The 23371-nt window shown below is 45.2% G+C and overlaps 1 protein-coding gene across 2 annotated transcripts in view; it reads left to right on the top strand.

The window, feature by feature from the left end:
* Positions 1-4092: 4092 nt before the first annotated feature.
* Positions 4093-23371, top strand: part of SYT12 (synaptotagmin 12) — a 74228-nt gene continuing 54949 nt past the window's right edge. The window contains exons 1-2 of one of the 2 annotated variants that reach the window (XM_060262906.1): positions 4093-4732; positions 22714-22775. In XM_060262906.1, the coding sequence (XP_060118889.1) occupies positions 22742-22775 (34 nt within the window). In that variant the 5' untranslated portion in view covers positions 4093-4732; positions 22714-22741. Of the gene's footprint in view, positions 4748-22713; positions 22776-23371 lie in introns of both variants that reach the window. The other variant, XM_060262907.1, reaches the window with a different exon arrangement.

Raw genomic sequence — 23371 nt, 5'->3', positions numbered from 1 at the left:
CCATATGTTACGAAATAAAATTGTTTTAACCAAAAATCATGCTTCCACGGATTCGTGGCGCCTCACCAGTGCAAAAACAGGGTTCCAAAGCACGGATCCTCATGAATTCATATGATTTTTATGGTGAAATGAAATCAAACCACCATCATGCTATAGATCCTGTCGTAGACTATAGGCAACACCAGAAAAATCATGCCTCCATGAATCTGTGGCGCCACAACAGTGGAAAAACATGTTTCCAAACCACCGATCCTCATGAATCCCCATGATTTTTGCTTCGGATCCTCCCAAGCTCACCATCAATTCTTATATCATCTTCATGGGCAGAGTTTGCATCCCAGAAATTGTAGATCCACAGCTTCATGGCAGCACTATGGACCAAAAACTTGGTTTTGAACCACGGATCCTCATGATTTTTGCTTTAGGCCACCCCAAGTTCACCATCCAATCACATATCATGTCCATGGGCAGAGTTTGCACCACAGAAATGATATATCTATGGCTTTGTGGCAGTGCCATGGACCAAAAACTTAATTTTGAATCACAGATCCTCATGGACCCTCATGATCTTTGCTTTTGATCCCCCCAAGCTCACTATCCAATCACATATCCTATCCAAGGGCAGAGTTTGCACCACAGAAACCATGGATCCACAGCTTCGTGGAGCACCATGGACCAAAAACTTGGTTTTGAACCACGGATCCTCATGATTTTTTGCTTTGGATCCCCCGAAGCTCACCATCAGTTCTTATATCATGTCCATCGGCAGAGTTTGCACCCCAGACACCGTGGATCCACGATTTCTGTGGTGCAAACAATGCCCATGGACATGATATAAGAATTGATGGTGAGCTTCGGGGGATCCAAAGCAAAAATGAGGATCTGTAGTTCAAAACCAAGTTTTTGGTCCATGGTGCTGCCATAAAGTTGTGGAGCCATGATTTCTGTGGTGCAAACTCTGCCCATGGACATGATATATGATTGGATTGTAAGGAAAGCCCCCTATTTTTCATACATCTGGACATCGTGATCACGAGTATGGTTGCCAGGGTGCCTGGAGTTTTGACTCTCACACATCTGCTCTAAGAAGTGGACTTTGCTTACAGCTTCTAAGGCTTATGTGGATACTATAAGCCTCAGCTTTGCAGCTGCATTATCTCTGGATGGTGTTAGCCAGAACTACAAATGAACTGCCAGCTACTCCTTGTGTGCCCAGTCTTGGCCGCTGCAGTAAAGGAAGCCATGCCACCATGAACTGTACAAGCAAACAGTTTTCAGCCTGTTTCCATGAACCAAGGGCTAACACCACCAGAATCCATCTTGTTTTCCTGACTTCATATCCAACCGCTGCTTCAACTTTTGCATAAGGCAATCAAGTTTATCCAGGCATGGATCCTGCCAGACCACTCAAGCCTTTGTCTAACGAAACCCAGGACAAAGACTGGTGCCAGGAAGAAGATAGAAAAAGAGGAAGACCATCTCCTGCCAGAGCCAAGTCTTTTGTCTAATCTGGGGGATACCTAGGTCAATATTTGATTCTCTATTGTCACCTTTTCAGATAAGTCCATCTAATCTTAAGTGTTCCCCACCCAGTAATCACTTCTATTCTGTCACTTTGGAGCCTGCCCCACGGCCCGTTTCAATCTGAAAGTTCTTTCAGGTACACAGGACCCAAGCAAGTTCATTGGTCGAGAGCAGGTATCCAATTGGGTGCCACCAAGGGACTTGCCCTCCTGGTCATTGCAGAGCCTCCCCTTTCTCCTCTCCTCCCTCCTACCTCCCAGCCCCCGAAAGTCTAAGGTAGCCTATTTAACCTCTGACCCAACTCCACTCATGTGTGCTTCTAGCAGTATCCCAGTTCCGCTGTCTAGATCCATCCCCAATTCTGGCCACAGTTTTGGGTCCATTTCCCCCGTCCTCTTTTGTCGCCATTGGAGCCTTCCTTGAAGACTACGATAGGTAATATTACCCTGTGTGTCTACCCTTTATGTTCCCCTATCGATCTATCTATATTTCTAGGACTGTATGTGTGATTGGATGTGTATTTTTATCTTGTATGGAAGACTATATTTTTCTTAATAAATTATAATTGGTTTTACTAAATTAGAGTCCCTAATATTTTAAGCATCACTCTCTGGTTGGTTGAGTCTTGTATACATTGGTAAAAGATCCCTAGTGAGCCAGGTGCCCACCTAACTAATTCCCCAACCTCCTTTTGAGGGCATTTCAGCTTACAGGATGGTGAGCTTGGGGGGATCCAAAGCAAAAATCATGAGGATCTGTGGTTCAAAATCAAGTTTTTGGTCCATGGTGCTGTCATGAAACTGTGGATCTACAATTTCTGGGGTGCAAACTCTGCCCATGAAGATGATATAAGAATTGATGGTGAGCTTGGGGGGATCCAAAGCAAATATCATGAGGATCCGTGGTTTGGAAACATGTTTTTCCACTGTTGTGACACCACAGATTTTTGGAGGCATGATTTTTCTGGTGCTGCCTATAGTCTAAGACAGGATTTACAAAATAACAGTGGTTTGATTTCATTTCAATGTAAAAATCATATGAATTCATGAAGATCCATGTAGATCCGACTTTTACCCAGACTCAGTTTTTAGAGTATCCAGTTGCAAACATTTTGCATTTTCACTTACTTGTCCCTTGCAATCCTTAGCTCGTCCCTCTTTGCCAAAATGCAAGCTATAACCTCCTTGGTTGGGGCAGAGACTTGCCGTATGTTAGTGTGTACAGTACCCTATACAGGAACAAAACTATGATTATTATTACCAGTTCTCCTTTTTCAAGGTGAGAAGCTCTCTAAATTTTATACTGGCTTGTAAGAAAGTCCCACTGAATTTAATGAGACTAGAGGAGAGGGGACCTAAAATTGCAACTGAGAGTCCTGAACCTTTACTCAGAAGTAAGTTCCATATAGCTCAGCATTTAGTATCAAGTATGTATGCTTGGGACTGTGGCCGCCTTTGCTGCAGATCTGTTTATGCACTTAAAGCAGTGCAAACAGCTGTCAGATCCCTGGAAAGAAATGCATGCCATATTGAGAAGGGAAAACCAACCTGGGTTTTTCTCTTACTGTTCAGGTGAAGATTCTGTGAAGTTAGGGGGAAATATTTGTGAGTTTCCTGCATTGTGCAGGGAGTTGGACTAGATGACGCTGGAGGTCCCTTCCAACTCTATGATTCTAGGTTTCTATCCTTTCACCACTGCTGCACAACTCTAGAGAAGGGAATTTAAACTTTAAACCCCCTCTCTGGTGTGGTGCTGCAGAGGGGCGCACAAAGTTTTGGCTAGGGCTCAAAATACTCTAGGGCCAGTCTTGCTGCTTCCCCTCCCCATACAAACACCCGATGGGGTGTTTAAATGGAGTGTGTGTGTCAGATTGCCCACGGGTCCCTTCATTTTTTGTGTGGGAGTGCCATTTTTTTGGGTTAGCCCCCCCTCGAAAAATATGTAGATCCGGCCCTGACAGCAGCCAGGCTGTGAGATGGTGACTGGCTCCTGGAAGGTCACTTACTCTGTTCATGGCTCAGACAAAATATGTGCTGGGGCCTTCCCAGCCCCTAACACTGTGAAACATTTGAAACTATCTGGGAAGTCCACAGTTGGAATTTGATTTGTGTCTGTGTGGAAATGGCTCCAGTTAGGAGGCAGCTCAGTTTTTAGCATCGGTAGGGAAACAGGCTAGAACGGGCAGGAGCGGAGGCCTGCTGCTGAACATGGAAGGCCGAGTTCTTCCGATGCGTTCCTCTTTGATTCTCACGTGCAAGGTGCAACGGCATCCCTACTGTGGGCGGGGCAGATTTTGCTGTTCCCTTAAAAGGGCTTTCTCAAGTCTGGCGCCAGGGGAGTTTGTTTTTGTGTCAGGCCCCCAGCGAGGCAATAAAATCCCAAAGCAGAGGAAAGGCTTCGTACATTCCCTAGCTCTGCAGGAGAAGCCATGTCACCCCAGATTTCCCCCTTTCACACAAATGCACCGTAGAGGAGCCCCGCCCGCCGTTGTTTCCAATCCGCGCTAATTTCGAGGAGTGACCTTGGAATTGAGCACTGCTGAAAGTCCGCTTGGGACGCGGCGGGGGCGGGGGGAGGTGAGTGAGGCGCTGCGCTGCCCTGCCCACCTCTCCCTTAGCCACGGGTTTGTCTCCAGGCGAAGCAGGAGCCCGAGCCCCGAAGCACAGGCAGCCCGCCCCCGCGCCGACCAATTCCCGCCGGGTTGTTGTTTGCTGCAAGGGAGAGGGTGGTCCCCCGCCCCCCGGTGACCTCGTGTCTCTCGCCCAGGAGCCCCTCGGGAGGGCGAAGGAGCGTGCGCGCGCGCTGGGTGCTTCCTCCAGGCATTGCAGGGATACATGGCGCTCCCGCAGTCAGCCAAAGAAGGGGTGGGCTTGCCTGAACACCGCCGTTGGCTTTAGCGCCACATCTCGGAGCTGCGCGGAGAGGGCGAGGAGGAGGAGGAGAAGCGGAGGGAGTCCGCTCCACTTCCCCGGCTGAGTCGCCAGTGCTCGCCTCGGCCTTTTGGAAAGGAGCCGGCAGCTTCCTTTCCAGCTGGAAGAGAGCGGGGGTGACTCAGGCTGCTGCTCCGCCGGGGGAGGAGCTCCACGCGAAGACTCCCTTCCCTCGCAGCTTCTCAGGCTGCTGGAGCAAAAAGCACGCTGCCGCTGAGGAGCCCCGACCGGGCTGCAGAGTTTGCGGGTCATTAGTGCTGCACCAAACTCCCCGAGAGGTAAGTGGCGCCGCGGTGGCGGCGGCGGCTGCACACAAAGCGTTCGGCGGCAATGGTCTGCTCGGGAGAAGAAGAGAAGCGGTCGGCGGTTCTCCGGGAGGCGCTGGGGCTTGCAGTGGGCTGTGCAGCGCGACGCTGCAGGTTTTATTTCTTTATTTCTGATTGCACTTGGGGAGCTCCTTTGCGTTCTGCTTTGCTCCCTGGAAAAGGTGCCCTCTCTCGCTCTCCGCGCTCAGTGCCATGCTGCATGCTGGCTTCTACCCGACTGGCCCAGGTACCGGCGCGGTGTGATCCCGAAGCCGATAAGCATGAAAGTCGTTCACCGAGCAGCAAACGCTCCTTGCAAAGTTTGCGCCTCTGTTGGTGGCGGTGGTGGGGTGGCTGCCGTGGGAACCTTCCCCGGCATCGCCTTGCAAAGTCCAGCTTGCCGATCCCTAGGTCGTTTGCCGGCGGGGCATCAAGCTTAGGTAGGCTACGGAGGCGAGTCGGTTTTAAGCAGAAGGCATAGAGAAAAGCCGGAATGACGGCAGAGGAGACCGGATGGCCCAATGAGCTCAGGATGCGATTGCAATGTGCGTCCCCGGAGGGCTGAGCTCTTAAGGTGCCACCCGAGCGAGCGTGGGTAGAAAATGCATCCAAAGGCAAAGAGCGAGCCCCTTTGAAAACAATTCAACTAGGATTAAAAGAATAGCCGGGGAGGGGGATCCTCTTAAGGCACCCGGGATGGGCCGCAGCCGTGCTAGTCCGTCCAGCTCCTTTGGTAGAGGGGGCGGGGGGACCGGGGCGTTCAGTGCCCCGCTGAAGGATGCAAGTGAGCCACGCTCGCGGAAGGCGGGCCAGGCTTTCTGTCTTCTGCTCAGGGCCCCCCGGAGCGGTGCGGGAGCAAGTAGCGACACGGATGGATCCCTGGCTGCAAAAGCTTTCCGGGAAGTTTTCTTCTTCTGTCCAGGACCGCCATGGTAAAACCTTGCGAGGGTTGGTTGCTTTCTAGGCCAGGATGACCTGACGGTGTTTCAGATAGGGCTTTCCTGCCAGTGCCTGCTCTGACCAAGGCAGTAAAAGCGGGGGGCGTGGATCTGACGGTCTGCCTGGCCGAGGGGCGAAGAAGGCGAGGCTGGGGGCAAATGGAACGCCGGGGGAGGAGGGCGGGGCCTGAGGTGGTTGGAACTCTCTCCTAGCTGCTGCTGCTGGCCGGCCAGCCCGCTGGCGTTGCTTCCTCTCTGTAGATAACTGGGATGCTTCCGTTTCATCTTTCCCTTCTCGAGGAAACTCGCGGCCCTGGGGGAACAAGATGTGTAATATTGCATGAATAATGAATCACCTTGTGCAGGGAGTACATTTCTCACGTGAAAATCAAGATTCAGTCTTGGCTAGTGGCAGTTTCAGAAGAGCTGTTAAGAAACAAGAGAAAAACATTCTCTTTGAACAAAATCCATTGGAAGAACAAATTCTCGATTTGGATTGTCATTAATTCATCTGCTTTTTTACAACTGAAGACCCCTTCATTGCTATCTTAGACAAGCATTCCATTGCTTATTTTTTTCCCTTGATCCCTGTTACTGAACTGCATATGTAGGTTTTCCCTGTTTCATTTCCACAACAGTACTAGCCTCTGTTTAAAAACCTCCAAGGAAGAAGAGCCCACCACCTCTCGAGGAAGCCTGTTCCACTGAAGAATTGCTCTAATGGTCAGGAAGTTCTTCCTAATGTTGAGCCAGAAACGCTTTTGATTTAATTTCAAACCACTGGTTCTGGTCCTACCTTCTGGGATCACAGAAAACAATTTCACACCATCTTCTAGATCACAGCCCTTCAAGTACTTGAAGATGGTGATCATATCATCTCTCAGCTGCCTCATCTCCAGGCTAAACATGCCCAGCTCCTTCAAACTTTCTTCATAGGACTTTGTCTCCAGACCCCTCGCCATCTTCGTTGCCCTCCTTTGGACCCGTTCCAGCTTGTCTGTATTCTTCTTAAAATGTGGTGCCCAAAACTGAACACAATACTCCAGGTGAGGTCTTACCAGAGCAGAGTAAAGCGATACCATCACATCACGTGACCTGGACATTATACTTTTATTGATACAGCCCAAAATTGCATTTGCCTTTTTAGCTACCGCATCACACTGTTGACTCATGTTCAGCGTATGATCCACTAAAACCCCTAGATCCTTTTCGCACATACTACTGCTAAGACAAGTCTCCCCCATCCTATAACCATGCATTGGGTTTTTCCTACCTAAAAGCAGAACTTTACATTTATCCCTGTTAAAATTCATTTTATTGGTTTTAGCCCAGTTTTCCAGCCTGTCAAGGTCATCCTGTATCCTGTTTCTGTCTTCTGTGTTTACAACCCCTCCCAATTTAGTATCATCTGCAAATTTAATAAGCATTCCCTCTATTCCTTCATCCAAATCATTGATAAAGATGTTGAACAAAACAGGTCCCAGGACAGATCTTCGAGGCACTCCACTTGTCACTCCTCTCCAAGAGGATGAGGAACCATTCACAAGCACTCTTTGGGTGCAATCTGTCAACCAGTTACAGATCCACCTAACGGTAACAGGATCCAAACCACATTTTATCAACTTGTCAATAAGGATAGTATGTGGAACCTTATCAAAAGCCTTACTGAAATCAAGATAAACTATGTCTGCAGCATTCCCCTGATCCAGCAAGGTAGTCACTTTCTCAAAAAAAGAGATCAGGTTAGTCTGACATGGCTTGTTCTTGAGAAACCATGCTGGCTCTTAGTAATCACAGCCATCCTTCCTAAATGTTCCAGGACTGACTGTTTGATAATTTGTTCTAAAACTTTTCCAGGTATAGACATCAAGCTGACGGGTTGGTAGTTACCTGGATCCTTTTTCCCCTTCTTGAAGATGGGGACAACATTTGCCCGCCTCCAATCTTCCGGCACTTCTCCTGTTCTCCAAGGATTCTCAAAAATAATAACCAGAGGCTCAGAAATTACATCTGCAAGCTCTTTTAGAACCCTTGGATGCAGTTCATCTGGCCCTGATAAACACCTAGTTTCTTAAAATGAAACTAAGTTATGTACTACCCCTATGCTGATCCTAGATTGGAATTTCATACCCTCATTATATGTTCTGCTTTTGCCATGTTGAGCATTTTTCCCTCAGAAGACTGAGGAAAAGTAGGAACTGAGCAGTTCTGCCCTCTCTTCATTACCTGTTACAATTTCACTTTCCTGCCCTGGCAATGGGTCTACCAGCCCTCTGTATATTACACCTAATCCAATCAATCCTACTATTGTCATTAACCTGCTATTGCCATTCAGCATCTGAAAGCATCATTTGGAAGTTTTTTGGCTTCTTCTGGGCATAGAACAGGGATCATTGGGGGAAGGGGGTGGGGGTGGGATGAAAGTGGTTATGAATTTCCTGCACTGGTTGGTTGATCACTGAAGGTACCATGCCTGAATAAACATTCCTTTTCAAATGTGGCATTTTCAGAGCGGAAACAGGGATTAAGGTATAAACATTATCTTATTAATATCTCAGAAATAGTTTATAATACACAATAGATGGCTTTAGAGGCAACAAACTAGATATGTGAGTAAACAAAATCATAGATTTAACATTACTGAAATCCACCCTTGCTCTGCTTCTTGTATGATTTTGGGCAGCGGGTGGCTTGCTGGCCTTTTGATTGGGGGGGGGCAGCCCAGGAGAGCACCAGGTGAGCAAGGCCTGCTTGGGCTGACTGGATCTCTAGCCAGCCCAAGCAGGCCTCGTTCACCCAAGGCTCTTCTTTCTTGCATCGGGTTGCTTTTGGCTGGTGGGGGTGTAGTGGTATATGCTAATGTGTTATGCTAATGAGCACCACCCATTTTTTTTACAAATGACCTCTGTTTCCACTGATTAAAAATGTGCTGCCATTGATACATTGACTAATCTCCTGATAAGTCAGTGAAGGTTGTAATTCCCATTCTGGGGGTGGATGTTTAACAGTGCTCCAGAAAGTCTTTAGGAACTTTTTTTGCTCTCCCATCAGTTTCCAGATATTTATTATTTCTCTTCTGCCAGTGGAGTTGATTTCTCTACCTTTAGTTAGTTTTTCCTGTCACCACTCTGCAGCCTATAGCAGCTCATAAAGAAGACAAATGAGAATCTGCCTCCAGCCACCTTTGTTTTCATTAGATTTTTATCTGCCACCACAGACTCTGCCAGTGTTTAATTGAAACTACTGGTGACACAGATTTTCAAAATTAGATAACGTTGCTTTAGGATATGAATTTAGAATTTCAGCAGTCGCCCTACCATCTCTGCAAGCAACCCAAAGATAATATAGTTTGGAATGATGAACTGGGGTGGGGGGTTGGATCCTTTTTAGGGGAAATAATACTGTGTTGCATTAGTAGCTACCCCATTGGTCATATAGCTCAGCCCTGCCTGCTTTTACTGGCAAAGGGTCTCTAGAATCATAGAGAGAAGTTTTTCATATTCCTTGTATTCCTTTATTGAGAGATGCTAGGACTTGCATGCAAACTATGCGAGCTACCACTGAGCTGTGGTCCATCATTATGTAGAATAATGTTGATTTAAATTAAAAAGTTGTAAATAGGTAAATAAGTTACCATTACCTAAGCTATGCTGGGATTCTTCAGCAGATTTGTCCTAGTTTTTAGCATAACACAAATTCATTGTTTGTTTTTGGCAGTTTTAAATTAAAAACCCATCAGACTGCATACCAAAGAGCTTGAATGACCAATTTGGAGAGATAACTCAATAGAGAGGGAAAATACTAACAATTTTGCAAGTTCTCCCTTTGGGGAAAATCCAATGCATTGTTGTATTGTTTATATCATACAAAATGCATGGCACTTTACAGTGTAGCAAGGAAAAAAACAGATCCCTGCCTGGAAAAGAAGGGGAGCAAAGAAAGTGTATCAGAAAAGGAAGTTTCATGCTGTGAATTTCAATTTGGGGTGATTTAAAGAGTTCAGCTTCATGGAAAGACCTACACCCTAATGATAAATCAGCTTGTTGAAGTGAATTCTAGCAGCCTTCCCCTTCCCATGGCAGCCCCTTGTGACAAACCCATAAGTTGATTCATGAATTTCAGGAGCCTTGTAGATAATGGAAGCTGTAGGCGTGGCAGGTATTGGTTGAAATTGCCTGACCTCTGTTCTGCAAGCAAGACTCTGGAAGCTGCATGAAGCAAGTGGGAAGGATCCAACCCCATTTCAGTAACCTGGTGGATGAGATCAAGTTAGGTTATGCTGTCTCTGTTTTCTACTTTGAATAGTTTGTCCAGCATAGTGTTATTTAATAACAAGGATAGCTTTGGGAACTGACTCTGATATTGTAGTGATGCATCATAAAATAATTTGAACGCCTGGCTTCATCATCAACTCATGGCAAAGTGAGATATGTATTTAATTTTTATGCTACTCTAGAATTAATGTTGTTAGTATGTTTTAGAGGGCCCCCCAGCCTATTTAAACCTGAGGGTACCTTTGGAATTCTGATACAGGATGGTGGGCACAACCAAAAACGGCTACCAAGAGAGGTAGTGCCACGATAAAGAATGGCTGCCACAAGAGGTGGAGCCACTCATAAAACATCAGGGAGTGAGACTATGGGTAACTATAAAAGTAACTCTTCAGCATTTTAGGCAGAAATTCCACTGAACAGGATACTTTTTAAAATGAACAAATTGTTTTAAGGTATTTCGTTGCATGCACACAGCTTACTTTCAGTCATGCAAGGAAGATCCGTGTGCTGTGGAGGCAGCTGCCGCTGAAGCAGTGTTTTTTGAATCTGCACAGCCTGGTGGGCAAGAGTCCCACTGACCTCCCCACTTTCTAAAAATACCAAGGACAAAGGGAGTTGTGCTGCCCAGAGACCTACAATGGGAGCCCCTATGTTAGAAATATTTAAACATATTTATTTATTTATTTTATTTACATTAGACATATAAATTCCAAATAAATGTGTATAAGAGTGATGCTCAAGAAATCATTCCTGGGATGCTGATATATGTGCAGAATGTCTACTTTAACCATATTTGGATTCACCAAGAACTCCCTCCTGAAGCTGAGAATCATGAATGTAATTGTAGGTAAGCTGTTCTTCAAAAAAATGTCTTTCTGTTAAATGAAGCGCAGCACTGGATGTCTAGGACTCTTACATCTTAGTTGCTTTGTGTTATTCTGTAAGTTCTTCAGCATAATTCTTTTCATCTTTGGTTCCCCCCCTGCTTTTCTATTCCCAATAACAGTTACTGGCAGTTGACATTACCCAAAACAGAACCAAAACAACCCTCTTCATGTTGCTTGTTCATGCGTTTTAATTGAATTATTATTGGTTTTAAATTGTTCGAATGTTTTAGTATTTTTTGATTGCTGCCTTGTGGACCCTGATTAGGGGGAAAGATGGGATAAAATGTTTAAAATAAACTGAAAAATAGAATGACTGCTTCCTAAGCAGGAAATCTGAAGAAATTGCTTCAAATGAGAAAGCTGCTACTTCTGGACCTAAACCGCAGTGCCAACAGCTCACATCCCCAAAGTATGTAGTAGGAGGTCTGGAAGACCTGCCCCACTCAAATGCTTCCAAAGCATTTAAAAACTCAATATGTCTCTAGCACTTTCTGGAGTTGTCCAGTATTCTGCAGCTTGCTTTCTGCCATGTCTGACTCCTGACCATTCTTTCCCTTTATGTCCTGTGAGCACCCAGCCAAAACTGGACAATGCCCAACTACCATTGGGCAAAAGGGAAGTGTGTACATTTGTCAACTGACATGTACATGACAGAGTATACCTACGATAAACAGTCAGATTTGATGAAAAAAATATGGCTAAAAGTTCCTTTAGGTTGTGGTAGTTTCTCAGATTTATTTCCTGATTATTTCTCCCAGCATTTTTGTGCTTAAAAAGTGGAGTCCTGAGCACAGTTACACCCTTCTAAATCCTTTGAAGCCAGTGGTCTTACAAGAAGAAGACGACAATGACATTGGATTTATATTCCGCCCTCCACTCAGAGTGGCTCACAATCTCCTTTATCTTCCTCCCCCACAACAGACACCCTTTGAGGTGGGTGGGGCTGAGAGGGCTCTCACAGCAGCTGCCTTTCAAGGCCAACCAATGCCAGAGTTATGGCTGACCCAACGCCATGCCAGCAGCTGCAAGTGGAGGAGTGGGGAATCACACTCGTGACAGTGCCATCTACTTTATCTCAATTTTGTTCACAAATTGTCATCAGAATAGGCCAGTTCTTGATATACTGCTCTAAACAGTCCACCACAGAGTTCCATCTAACATCTTGTGAGAGCGATAGCTTAGTTCCACCCATTATTTTCAGAGCTGCAGCAGCAAAATAATTGTTATGGAAGTATTTAGCAATATCAACGATATTACAGCCCAGTCCTGAGAACCGCCGTGTAGCTGCGCTTGAGCATAGAACTAGCATAGACGGCCGCAGTCGGCTCCCAAAGGGGAGATGTTACACCAGGCAGGGAGGGGGAGTGCGGGCAGACAAGCGAGAGAGAAGCCATCACCATGGTGATTCCACCCATGTCACGCCATTGGTCCGCTGCCAAGGCGGGGGTGGGGAAAGGACAGGGTCGTGCGGGACCACGGGATTGGCCAGCCCGTTGCATGTGACTGGGAGAGGGGGTGGAAAGCCTGCATCTGAGAGGCTGTCAATCCCCTCACACCCTCCCACTGTCAGAGACACTGCCAATGGCAGGCAGACGGGCAGAGGCATATATATACATACAGGAAGCACAAAGTGCAGGAGTTTGCTGCCATAGACAGCAGCTGGAATGTGTGTCTGGGAGTGAGCAGATCACCAAGTCCAACAGACCCCCCCCCCGAGACCCCCCCCATGTTGCCCTGATGCCCCCTGCCATGTGTACGGAACACCTCCCCCAGGGGCCACAGAATTCAGAGCGCGAGCCGCTGGGCATGCACTCACTTCATCAGCCCCCCCCCCCTTTGTGTCCTGAGCATAACTGCCCTGTGGGGTCAGGTAGGCTGTCAGCCCAGCCAGGCTGAGGGGAGACAACCCCCCTTCCCTGTCCAGCCATGCAGGGGCAGTGAGGCTGCTCAAAGCCCTCTCCCCACGCATCCCCAAGAACCAAGTGTGCCTACCCACCCAGGCATTCCCTTGGAGAGGCCACTGACGGAGTGGTGGTGGGGAGGTGCCCAGGGAACATGAAGCAGATGCCAAGCAGGAGAGACAACAGAGGGCACAGCTCCGGAACAGAGTGCAACAGTTTCCCTGGTGCACATTGGGCAGTCTCGCTGGGCGGGGCTCCATTCAGAGTGGTGGGCAGGAACAGCTGAGGGAGTGGAGGGGGGGGGTGGGGAAGCACACACGGAAACCTCTGTCTTGGATTCCTACCTCCAAAGCAGAGACAGAGATAAAGAGCACCTGCAGGGGTGGCAGCTGGAGGAGCAGGCTGCATTTCAGCTGGGCACTCTCTTAAAGGGACAGTCTATGACCCACCTCCCCGCATCGGGACAGCTGCCAGACCCCCCCCCTGCTCTGCCAGGAATAGAGACCAAGGAAGGGGAGCGGGGCCAGCAAATGTCCCCTACCTGAACCCAATGCCTGGTTCAAGTGCTGGAGTGAGGGGAGGGGGAGGACAGTGGGGGTGCACAGTTGCACTTTCCCAGCCATGGGCGACAGTCCTTGCACGCTGGTCTTGAGTGAGGGGAGGGGGAGGACAGTGGGGGTGCACAGTTGCACTTTCCCAGCCATGGGTGACAGTCCTTGCACGCTGAGCCTCCGGGAGCAGGAAACCTGTGGAGCCCTGGAAACAAGAGCAGTTAGCCCAGGGGAGAGACCTCACTCTCCCCCTTGCAAGTCAAAAGATACTGTCAAAGCAGTCCTGCAGTGAAGAGCCTGTCACCAACATGCTTGTCCCTTGCTCTAAGTCCGCATGGCAGGGAGCTCCCTAGCAGAGCCCCTCACCAGGCACAGCTGTCCCTAACAACTGAGTTGTGTGAGTGGAAGTATTTCTAGGAGGGGGGATGGCGATTTGCTGCTGGGAAAGGGGGCTCATCAACCCGGGGCGCGAGGGAATTGGTGAGGCAATTACACTGCTCCCTAAGGGATTTGTGAGCTCCCGCGGCAGTGGAGGCAACCTTCATTTTCAGTTTCAATGAGTGCCTATAGGATACGCCACTGTTTTCGCAGATGTAATTTTACACCTCGGGGGGGCGTGTCATGGCCTGAACTCCTGAGGGAGCTGCCTAAGCCTGGCCACGCCCCTGACTCCTCCCCTTCTTGCACTGAAGCACCTTGCTCCACCGCACTTCCGCCACTGCTCGGGCACAGCCCTCAGGCACCACTGCTCTCGGGCGGGGTGGCGCTACAGCAGCCCCATGCCGACGTAAGTCCCCTCTGCCATGGTGGAGCTGAACTTGCGCCAACGTGGTGGAGTGTCTCCTCCCAAAACACTTTCCACTCCCACCCCCTTCGGATTGTGCTCTGAGTCTTATACAAGCACATACAACTGGATCATTGTGGATATTACTCCACCCATCAAGACTTAGGTTCACAATTTTACCCTCCAGAGCTGTTGCACATTGCTCCATTTCTGTATCATACACTTTATCTAGCAGTTTCCCTGCAACATCTGCTTTGCTGGGTGGACTATATCCTGGTCTTGGTGATTGAACCATATTAATGAAGTGTGGGTTCTCAGTCAGACGGAAATAAGAGTTTGTTGTATAAATAAACTGGGCATTTTTTCATCAGTTAACCAACCTATCTATGGTGGTTCCAAGAGGGAAGGTTTTTTTCTTTCTTTTAGGTGATATACTGCGGGTGTCTGATGATAATGTATATGGTGCAACTGAAACGCTATCATGGATAGATAACTCTGGAACTGTAGAACAGGAGGATGGTGATCTTGAACGTGGATAATTTCCAGAATCCTTAGTGTTGATGATGAATTCCCCTGAACAAAAAACCCAACAATGCTGTTATTTTATTATTTATACAATTTCTGCTTATTGTATTCAGTGTAGGCTTCCCAATCCCCAGGTCCCAGAGGGAGATCCCCCGGTTTTACAGGCTTCCCCCCTCCCCCAGCCAGTTGGCCGGCGGGGGAGGCCCCGCCCACAGAGCCATCATGCACCTCTATGAATGATTCCCATACAGAATGATGGGGAATTGATCCGCGGGTATCGGGGGCTCTGGGGGGGGGCTGTTTTTTGAGATAGAGGCACCAAATTTTCAGTATAGCATCTAGTGCCTCTCCCCAAAATACCTCCCAAGTTTCAAAAAGATTGGACCAGGGGGTCCAATTCTATGAGCCCCAAAAGAAGGTGCCCCTATCCTTCATTATTTCCTATGGAAGGAAGGGGTTTAAAAATTTGTGCAGTCCCTTTAAATGTGATGGCCAGAACTCCCTTGAAGTTCAATTATGCTTGTCACACCCTTTCTCTCGGCTCCGCCCCCAATGTCTCCTGGCTGCACCCCCAAAGACTCCTGGCTCCACCCCCAAAGTCCCCAGATATTTCTTGAATTGGACTTGGCAACCCTAATTCAGTGCCATTCAGCACTGCCCAAAAAGGAATATTTGTTTTTCTTCATAACTGTATCATAATGACAGTAACATGCAGTAATAATAAGAAATATAATTTTGCTCAAACATGACAATTCAAGGCACTCTTTAAGAAATATGATTAAATAAAAATGTTTACCAACCTGAAGATCCTGCCTGTTCAAACATTTTTCTGTTGTCATCTTCATCATAGCATTTCTCATGATGTTGCCTCATTCGGGCCACCAGGCCTTGCATTTCTTTGTTGCAGTGTTTGTATTTTGCTCGCATGCCTGCCTTACCAATAGGTGGAAGAACTTCATTAAAATATTCCCAAACTGGGTCTCTTTTACGGCCTGCTGCCATTATAGGTTTTTTCCAGGGAAAGAATAATGTGATAAACCTCAGGTTATACACACAAAAGATCCAAAGTCTTGTGGAGTATTCTGCTCAAAAGTTTCATTTTCATTTTTACTGCTTGCCGCTCCCTCCTCACATCTCATACAAGAAGTTTCTTCTTGTGCAGATCTATTCCACTCCAAGCAGTCTTTTTCTATTAATTGAACTTTTTGAAACTTAGCACTTAAAGGGTTGATTCTGTGTACATAGATAGGTTTGTAGAACAATGAGATTAAGGTCTTTTTCTCAACTCTGTTCATTTTAAAACATTTTTGCTGTGTAGAAGAGGCATGTGATCTCTGCAGACACAAATTACAATTTTGAGAACTTCAAAACCAAGCATCGTGTGTTCTGTGAAAATATCTTGTAGACAGAGAAAGTGCCCAGTAATCTTACAGAAACCTCTGGAAGAGCATGACATTGTGAATGGATTAATAGAATGTAGTACCAAATAATTTAAACATTGCTGGAATATACAGCTTTATGCGTCAGAATTAAAAACTAATCCTTATTTCACAATGAAATAACCTTTGGATGATAATATTTTTCCTCAAAAAGCATTTTATTTAAAAAACCTGATTTAAATAAAAAATCCAATTTAAATTTAAAAAATCTGATGTGGAAAAAAATCAAATTAAATTTAACAAATCTGATTTCTTTTTATTTTTTTAAAAACATTGATTTTTATCCACCCTGATTTCTGAGATTTCTATCCTGCCCATCTCACTGAGACAGGCTCAGGGCAGGTTACAACATGGTGGGTATTCCTGGCAATGGAAGATGATAGCAAGTGATGACTAGCTCTGTGTAGGGATGAGGAGTTTGTAGCATTGTCTGAGGGCTGTGCTCAGCCAACATAGAGCTGCACAACCCCCCCCCCCCAATCACTTCAGCCTCCTTTCCCCTTTGCATCCCCCCCCCCCCCAATTTTAAAATTGGAGTCCATTACAGTATGCCCTTTGGGTTGCTATCTCTGACCTTCAGTCTTTCCCCTAAAAATTCTTAAGGGTGGTGGAAGGAAGAACTCTCTGTTCCTTCCTTGTGTGAGGTGCTGTATGAAGAACTGGGCTGAGCGCCTGTTGCCACACACTCTGTGAGCCTGCATCCCTCCCTCAAATCCTGGTGAAGGATGACTGTGTTCTCTCCCTGAAGTAGTCATGGGTAGAAATTTCCCCTACACTTAATCTCCCTGTGATTTTTACAGTGTCCCCTCTGCCTATAATTACATACTGCACTGAAATAAATTCATAGCTGAACATAGCAGAATTTGTATACAATGGGAGAACTTTCTTTCAGGCTATAACAATAATAAGCAGTTTTCATTGTAGATATCTATTTCCTAGTTGTGGCATAATCCATCTGTTTTGCAGTGACCTCTGTCAATGCAGTGTTAAAGGATCAGGATGTCTATTACCCAAAACAGAACCATTTGTACACAGAAAATGAGACAAGAGATGGGAAAATAATAACAGCATGTAAAAGAACAAAACTGTTATAGAATTTGAATCAGTGGGGGAAAGGAGCCCAATCTAAAGAGGTGTTAAAATCAAGTTTCCTATGGGCGGGGAGGGGGATGATTGACTGCGAATTATGTAAGAAGAGATCTGCCATGCTAAAAGTGTCCTCTAACTAGTGTATATTTTTCTTCCAGAAGCTCAGATTACAGTTTATTAAAACCAGAGGCATAAAACTTAATTCTAAAAATGCTGCTTACTTGGGAAATGTGTTTCCTCCCATTAGTGCATATTATATTATCCTGTTCTCCAAAGACCAAAATTAATCCACTGGGGAGGTTTGCTGTCATGAACACAGTAGCCTAGCAGAAGATTCTCTGAAGTTGCACCCGGGTGTGTAGGCTGCGAATACGTAGTTGCTGCTCTGAAAATCTCCCAGCCTAAACATTCACAATGTCTGAGCGGTGTGCCCTTCCACTGCACCTGCACGATAGACACAGCCTCTTCATTCTCATTATGCAGAGCAGGTTGCTGATGTGTCTGTGTTGTAGAATTCACTTGTCAGCTCTGTAATATCTCTGGCTGGCTCTGCGTTTTCCATCTTACTAACAGGATCCTGGTGTGTAATGTCATTTGAATGTATGAAAACATTGGGGAATGAAATGTTCAGTGACAAAAATATAGACAAGTTATGATTTCTAAATATAGATATGTGTTCATTTTGCAGCTAATATTTCAAAAGTTGTGGGCAAAGGCATATCACTAACTGCCCCTCAGGTGTCTTGACTTCCTTACCTGTGGTTCCCATGATTCATTTGAAACCAGTGTGCTTATTTGCATATAATACAGAATTTATAAGTAAAACAGCCTTTTAAGATGAGGTCACTTTATTTTTGCTTCCAGAACTTTACTGTTTCTCTTTCATTCTTCTAATGCTGCTTGGTCTCTTGTCAGTCCTCATGAAAATCTCAGGAGGATTCTGTAGGAACAGATCCAAGAAAATAGGTTTGTTTCACGCCATTAAGGCATAAAGATAGACCTGGCCAGGAAAAACTGTAACACATGATGTGGAATATTTATTCATGTTCTTCATTCATCCTTCGTGTACAATGTATCTCATGGAATACTAGTGATTTTAGGAACGTCTTCACAACAGAAAAGATTTTTAAAAACCCCAAACATTGATGTTTTATGACTGCAAAACATCACACTTGCTTTCTCACTATGCCCTGAAATATCTTGTCTCTCTCTGCTGTACCAGTTTTGTGCTGAATGTTGAGTCCCAGGAAGAGTTCTGGAGCATTTGAAAACTAGTTCAATACTGATTTTTTTTTTTTTGCTTGTTCCTGAAAGGTAGGTGTTTGGGTAATATAATAGAAGAAATACGGTTGCATTTGATGCAGTTCACTAAATGTAATCATTTTGAAATCACTTTAATTTTAATTGGAGAGGTTTTAGCACATGCTTCCATCCTTGGGATTTAAAAATGTTTAATTCTAGCTGGATTATGCACCTTCTATTTAGCCACTTTGGTGTAGTGGTTAAGAGTGGTAGACTCTAATCTGGAGAACCAGGTTTGATTCCCCACTCTTCCACATGCAGCCAGCTGATGTGACCTTGGGTCAGTCACAGTTCTTGAAAGAACTGGTCTCTCAAGAGTAGTTCTGTTTTATATAAGAGTTAATGCTGTATCAATGATGTTCCTGCCTGGCTCATTGGAGCCTGAAGGACTGAGCTTGGGGACTTGGGAACAATGGGCAGTAGGATCCAAATCCAAACTGCCCTGCTCCAATCACAGGTCCCCTGCTGGTTTGAATGACCCAATAACGTGCTAGTGTGGGAACCCATTGTTATATATAGTTGGCCCAGTGGGCCCCGTTCCCCAGTCTTGTTAGGCAGCCACCTACCATGCTGCTGTACTTAATAAAGAGCTGTTTATTACCACTACCTTGTCTTGTCGATGCATAGAACCCACTATATTATAAGTTCTCAAAAGAGCTCTCTCAACCCCACCTACCTCACAGGGCGTCTGTTGTGGGGAGAGAAAGGAGAATATAAGTGCTCTCAGACTCTTGATTGAAGGGTGGGATATAAATCCAACTCTTCTTTGGAAGATGTTCCAATTCCAAGTTTATGTCTTGGAAAAGAAAATTAAGAAACAAGAATTAACTGATTATCCATATTTGTGATAACTTTGAGGAGGCACAAGAGTTGTTCATTTCTTTGGGTCTGTGTAGAGCAGATGTGTTGAACTCATTTGTTACTAGGGCTGGATCTGACATAAATGTCACTTCGTTTGGCCAGGCCATGCATTCCATAAATTGTAACATGAGGTACCGGAGATGTAAACTTTATAAAGGGGATTTCAGATGTCAAATGGCAGTAGCAGATGAATAAAATAAAAAAATGACAATAGCAGGCTTGACTGGATTAGGTGTGATATACAGAGGGGTAGTAGGTGTCTCAATTCCATCCAGGAGGATACAAAGAATAAATGGATATATGTCTGACACTAGAAACGACAAATTCAGTTGCTGACTTAGGAGTAGCAGTGCTCTTACAAAGGAATTTGGGAGGTTTGAAAGAGAGACTGCTGAATTGCAATTGATAATGAAGCTCATCATCCTGGACTGAACTGAGACCTAGTTTTCCTGTCTCATTACCAATGTGTGCTATTATTATCTGAAATCACTCTACTTTCCAAGATATAAGGACCAATCTTTGTGTTCTAATTCCTAATCAGAGTCTTTTTTGAAATAAAATAAACCCAGATAAGAACAGATAAATTCAATATTTTTACAACAACTTTTCAGAATAAGCCAAAATAATTTCCCCAATGTACATTGTGCTTATCAGAAGAATCCATCCACCCTCCCTCCATCTGAAGAAAAGTGTGCTTTCACACAAAAGTTTATACCTGGAATAAAATGTTGGTCTTAATCTGCCGTGGGACTCCAACTTTGTTTTCTCTCTCTTTCCTCCCCCTCCCTTCCTCACCAAAAGAGGAGGAACAGCCCCAGAGAAGGAAGCAGAAGCTCAGTGTGTGTGTGTGTGAGAGGGGGAGGGCTTGTCTTTGTATTTTTCCCACACAAAGCAGAAAGCAGCCATGGAGCTCTTGGGCGGGGTGGGGAGGGGGGTGGCAGGAAGCGGGAAACATGAAGCAATGAGCCACTGAGGGAGCAAGGGGGAAAGCAAGCTACAGTTTGGCTGCAATAGCAGCCCTGGAAAAGGAAGCAGGAGAAGGAAGTTACTTATGGGCCAGCTCTGACCCCTGCGTGGGATAGACCAGCCTCTGGGCCACATGTTTTACACCCATGGTGTAGAGATACGAATTCCTGGACATTTTCCCACCAAATTTTCCACCATTTTCCCACCAAATACTTTTAAAAAATTTTCCAGAGGAAAAGCTAAATAATTGGGGGGAGCAGTGAAAAAAATCCTCCTCCAATGACATTTTTTTTCTTTTTGAATCAATGAAATGCTTTTGAAGATTAGGTTTCATTCACACAGATTGTGCAGCATGTAGATTTTATCAGGGCTTTTTTTTGTTGAAAAAGCCCAACAGGAATTCATTTGCATATTAGGTCGCACCTCCTGGTGCCAAGCCAGCCAGAACTGTGTTCTTGTGCATTCCTGCTAAAAAAAAAGCCCTGGATTTTATGTAAGACAGTCTGCTACATTAGAGAATAATTGCTGTGCACATGGTACATTTATTGTTGAAGCATGACAAATTTCATCCATGAAAAATTGCTATAATGTATATGCATAATACACACTATGGAAGAGTTCATTGCTTACAATGTCATGGTTAACTTTATCCAAATATGCAGCTATCATTTTGTAAATATAAGAGACTTTCTGTCCAAATAATGCACTGTCTTTTGTTTGCTACAATATACGTGTATTCTTTTTTAACTTTTATTTTGTCCTGCTTCTCAGGAGACAAAAAATGAGTTTGCAGTTTGCAGCTCTGTCTCTGTCTCTGTCTGTCTGTCTCTCTCTCTCTCTCTCTGTGACTCTTTTCCCCACCCCTCTTCATACAACCCCGTGAGGCAGACTAGGGTGAAAGTAACTGGCCCAGTGTTACCCAGTGAAGTTCATGGCTGAGTGGGAATTTGAACCTCAGACTTTCCAGGCCTTGGATAAACATGAGGCCACATTGGCTCTCATTGTGAACCATCCTCTTCTGTCCAATAGACTTCATTATAGAAGAAACTGTATGAAGCTGAGACGGGGAGTCCTTGGTCTTTAGAATAGCCTGGTGATGAGAAATTCTGATGGGAATTCTTGATGAAAGCCTGGAGTCGTCAAATGCTGTGAAGGATGGGGGCTAAGCAACAAAGTCTTGGGCAAATCCTCACAGAGTCACCTTAACCAAGAAATGGAATGATGTAGTAATTCTTTTCCAACAAGCCCAAAAAACAGATTCAGAAATGAAAGATAAATCAGGCCTCCTCCCAATCGTAGAGCTTTTGCACTGTTCTAAGCAATCAGTGACCTCTAATCCTAGACACCATACCCGAGAAGCAAGTTTCAATAAAGCATTTCCGCAAAACACCCTGCACTGGTGAGTCATGCAGTGCCAAAGATAGGGATATTCCCAAAACAGTAGCTGAGCACTTCTATGTCTTTCCTCTGTCGTCTCAGCAGTAAGCTGCAAGTTACAGGGGAAAGGTTTTTAAATGCAGACTCTCAATTTACTTACATGATTCACAATTGCCCCTCTGTGTGGTTTTTGCAGCTGATGCCCCTCATATCAGTGATGATCCAGGACATGCCCCAGCTCCATCCATCAAAGCATTAACAAATAAAGTTGAAAATATATATATATATATACAGAAACATACATAAAAGTCTTCCTGTCTTTTTTCTGTTTAAAAATAAAAACTGGCATACACGAGCCCAGTAGGGAAAGCTAGTATTCTCATTCCCATGTTGCAGATCTGATTCTATTCCCTGTAACCTTGTTCCCCGTACTGAGAGGTTTCAGTGGTGTGAGAATCAGCATGAACCGTGTTGGCACTACTTTACCTGGGGCTAACGAGAGAGTAGATATATGTGTGTATTCCCAAATGAGTGAAGAACCAAAATAATCCCATTTTGTTTACCTTATCTGAGTAATGTAACTAAATTGGAAAAGCATCATATTGTTGCTTGTTGAAGCATTGTGTTGCTTTGGAATGTCCCTTCCTCCACCTCTGCCGCCTTGGCTGCTTCTCCCCTCCCCTGTCTGCCACCTGGCTACAGCAGCATGGCAATCAGCAGCAGCCTGAGATGTGGAGTGAACAATATAGAGGAAGAGGCTTTATCAGCTCCAGTGGGCATCCAAATAAATGAATGCAATAATAAATGAAGTGGCAAAAAACAAAATCTTTGAAACAAATGTTGAAAATGTGTATGTGGAATGAAATGTCTCTGCATTTGTGGGAACAGATGTAAGGGATTGCTAATCTTTATTGATGAGCTCAGAATACAAGCATGTTGTCTTGAAGGATCCTGTGAGTTGGTCTTGTGTCCCTGGTGTACCAGGGACCAGCATTGTCCCATCACCATCCAATTATTTCACTATCACTGTTTTGTCACTCTTTCTCTTTCACTCTTTTAGGCCATCGCTCTAGCCCAGGATAGCAGCCATGGACAGTAACACTGCTGAACACCAAGTCAGTGGTGAGTAATTTGAAACACTGATGAAATTTTTAGGACATAATTTGTGTGGATTCGGACTCTGTATAAGTCAGCTGTATCTGCTCATGCACTCTCCCCCTCTTAATGCAGACCTTTCCTCATGGCTCACTGGGTTGGTACATGTCCTAGTTAACTTCTAGCCTCTCTTGAATTAAAAGCCATTGAGGAATGTTCTCTTACATCTGAGAAGACCAGCATCAATGATGTGGGCAGCTCTCAGTAAATCCTTTTCTTAAAAAAAATGCTGCCTGGGGGCCACTGCTAAGATTTTTTTTAAAGAATACATCCCGTCTAAGTGTGCAGAGATAGCGAGGGTCATAGAGCCATCCATTTTCCAGTAAAGGGCTATATTCTTCCAACCGGTATTTAAAGGATTTTCAAATTGGTATCTCTGAAAAGTGAACAGAATGCCGTGTAAACCTAACTGCACAGGAAAGTGTCACAGGAAGAAATCCTGAACCCTCCCCCTCCCCTGTATACAAAAATATTTAAAAAATTTGTTCAAGCACATGTCATTTTTGTCCTTTTGTGAGTCATTGTAGCTATAGATTATATTGTATTTACTTCAGAGATGTTTA

Source organism: Heteronotia binoei, chromosome 21 (genome assembly GCF_032191835.1).
Source record: "Heteronotia binoei isolate CCM8104 ecotype False Entrance Well chromosome 21, APGP_CSIRO_Hbin_v1, whole genome shotgun sequence".
In the NCBI taxonomy this organism is placed as follows: Eukaryota; Metazoa; Chordata; class Lepidosauria; order Squamata; family Gekkonidae; genus Heteronotia; species Heteronotia binoei.
Note: the sequence above shows the minus strand (reverse complement) of the source record. Positions and strands in the feature narration are given on the sequence as shown.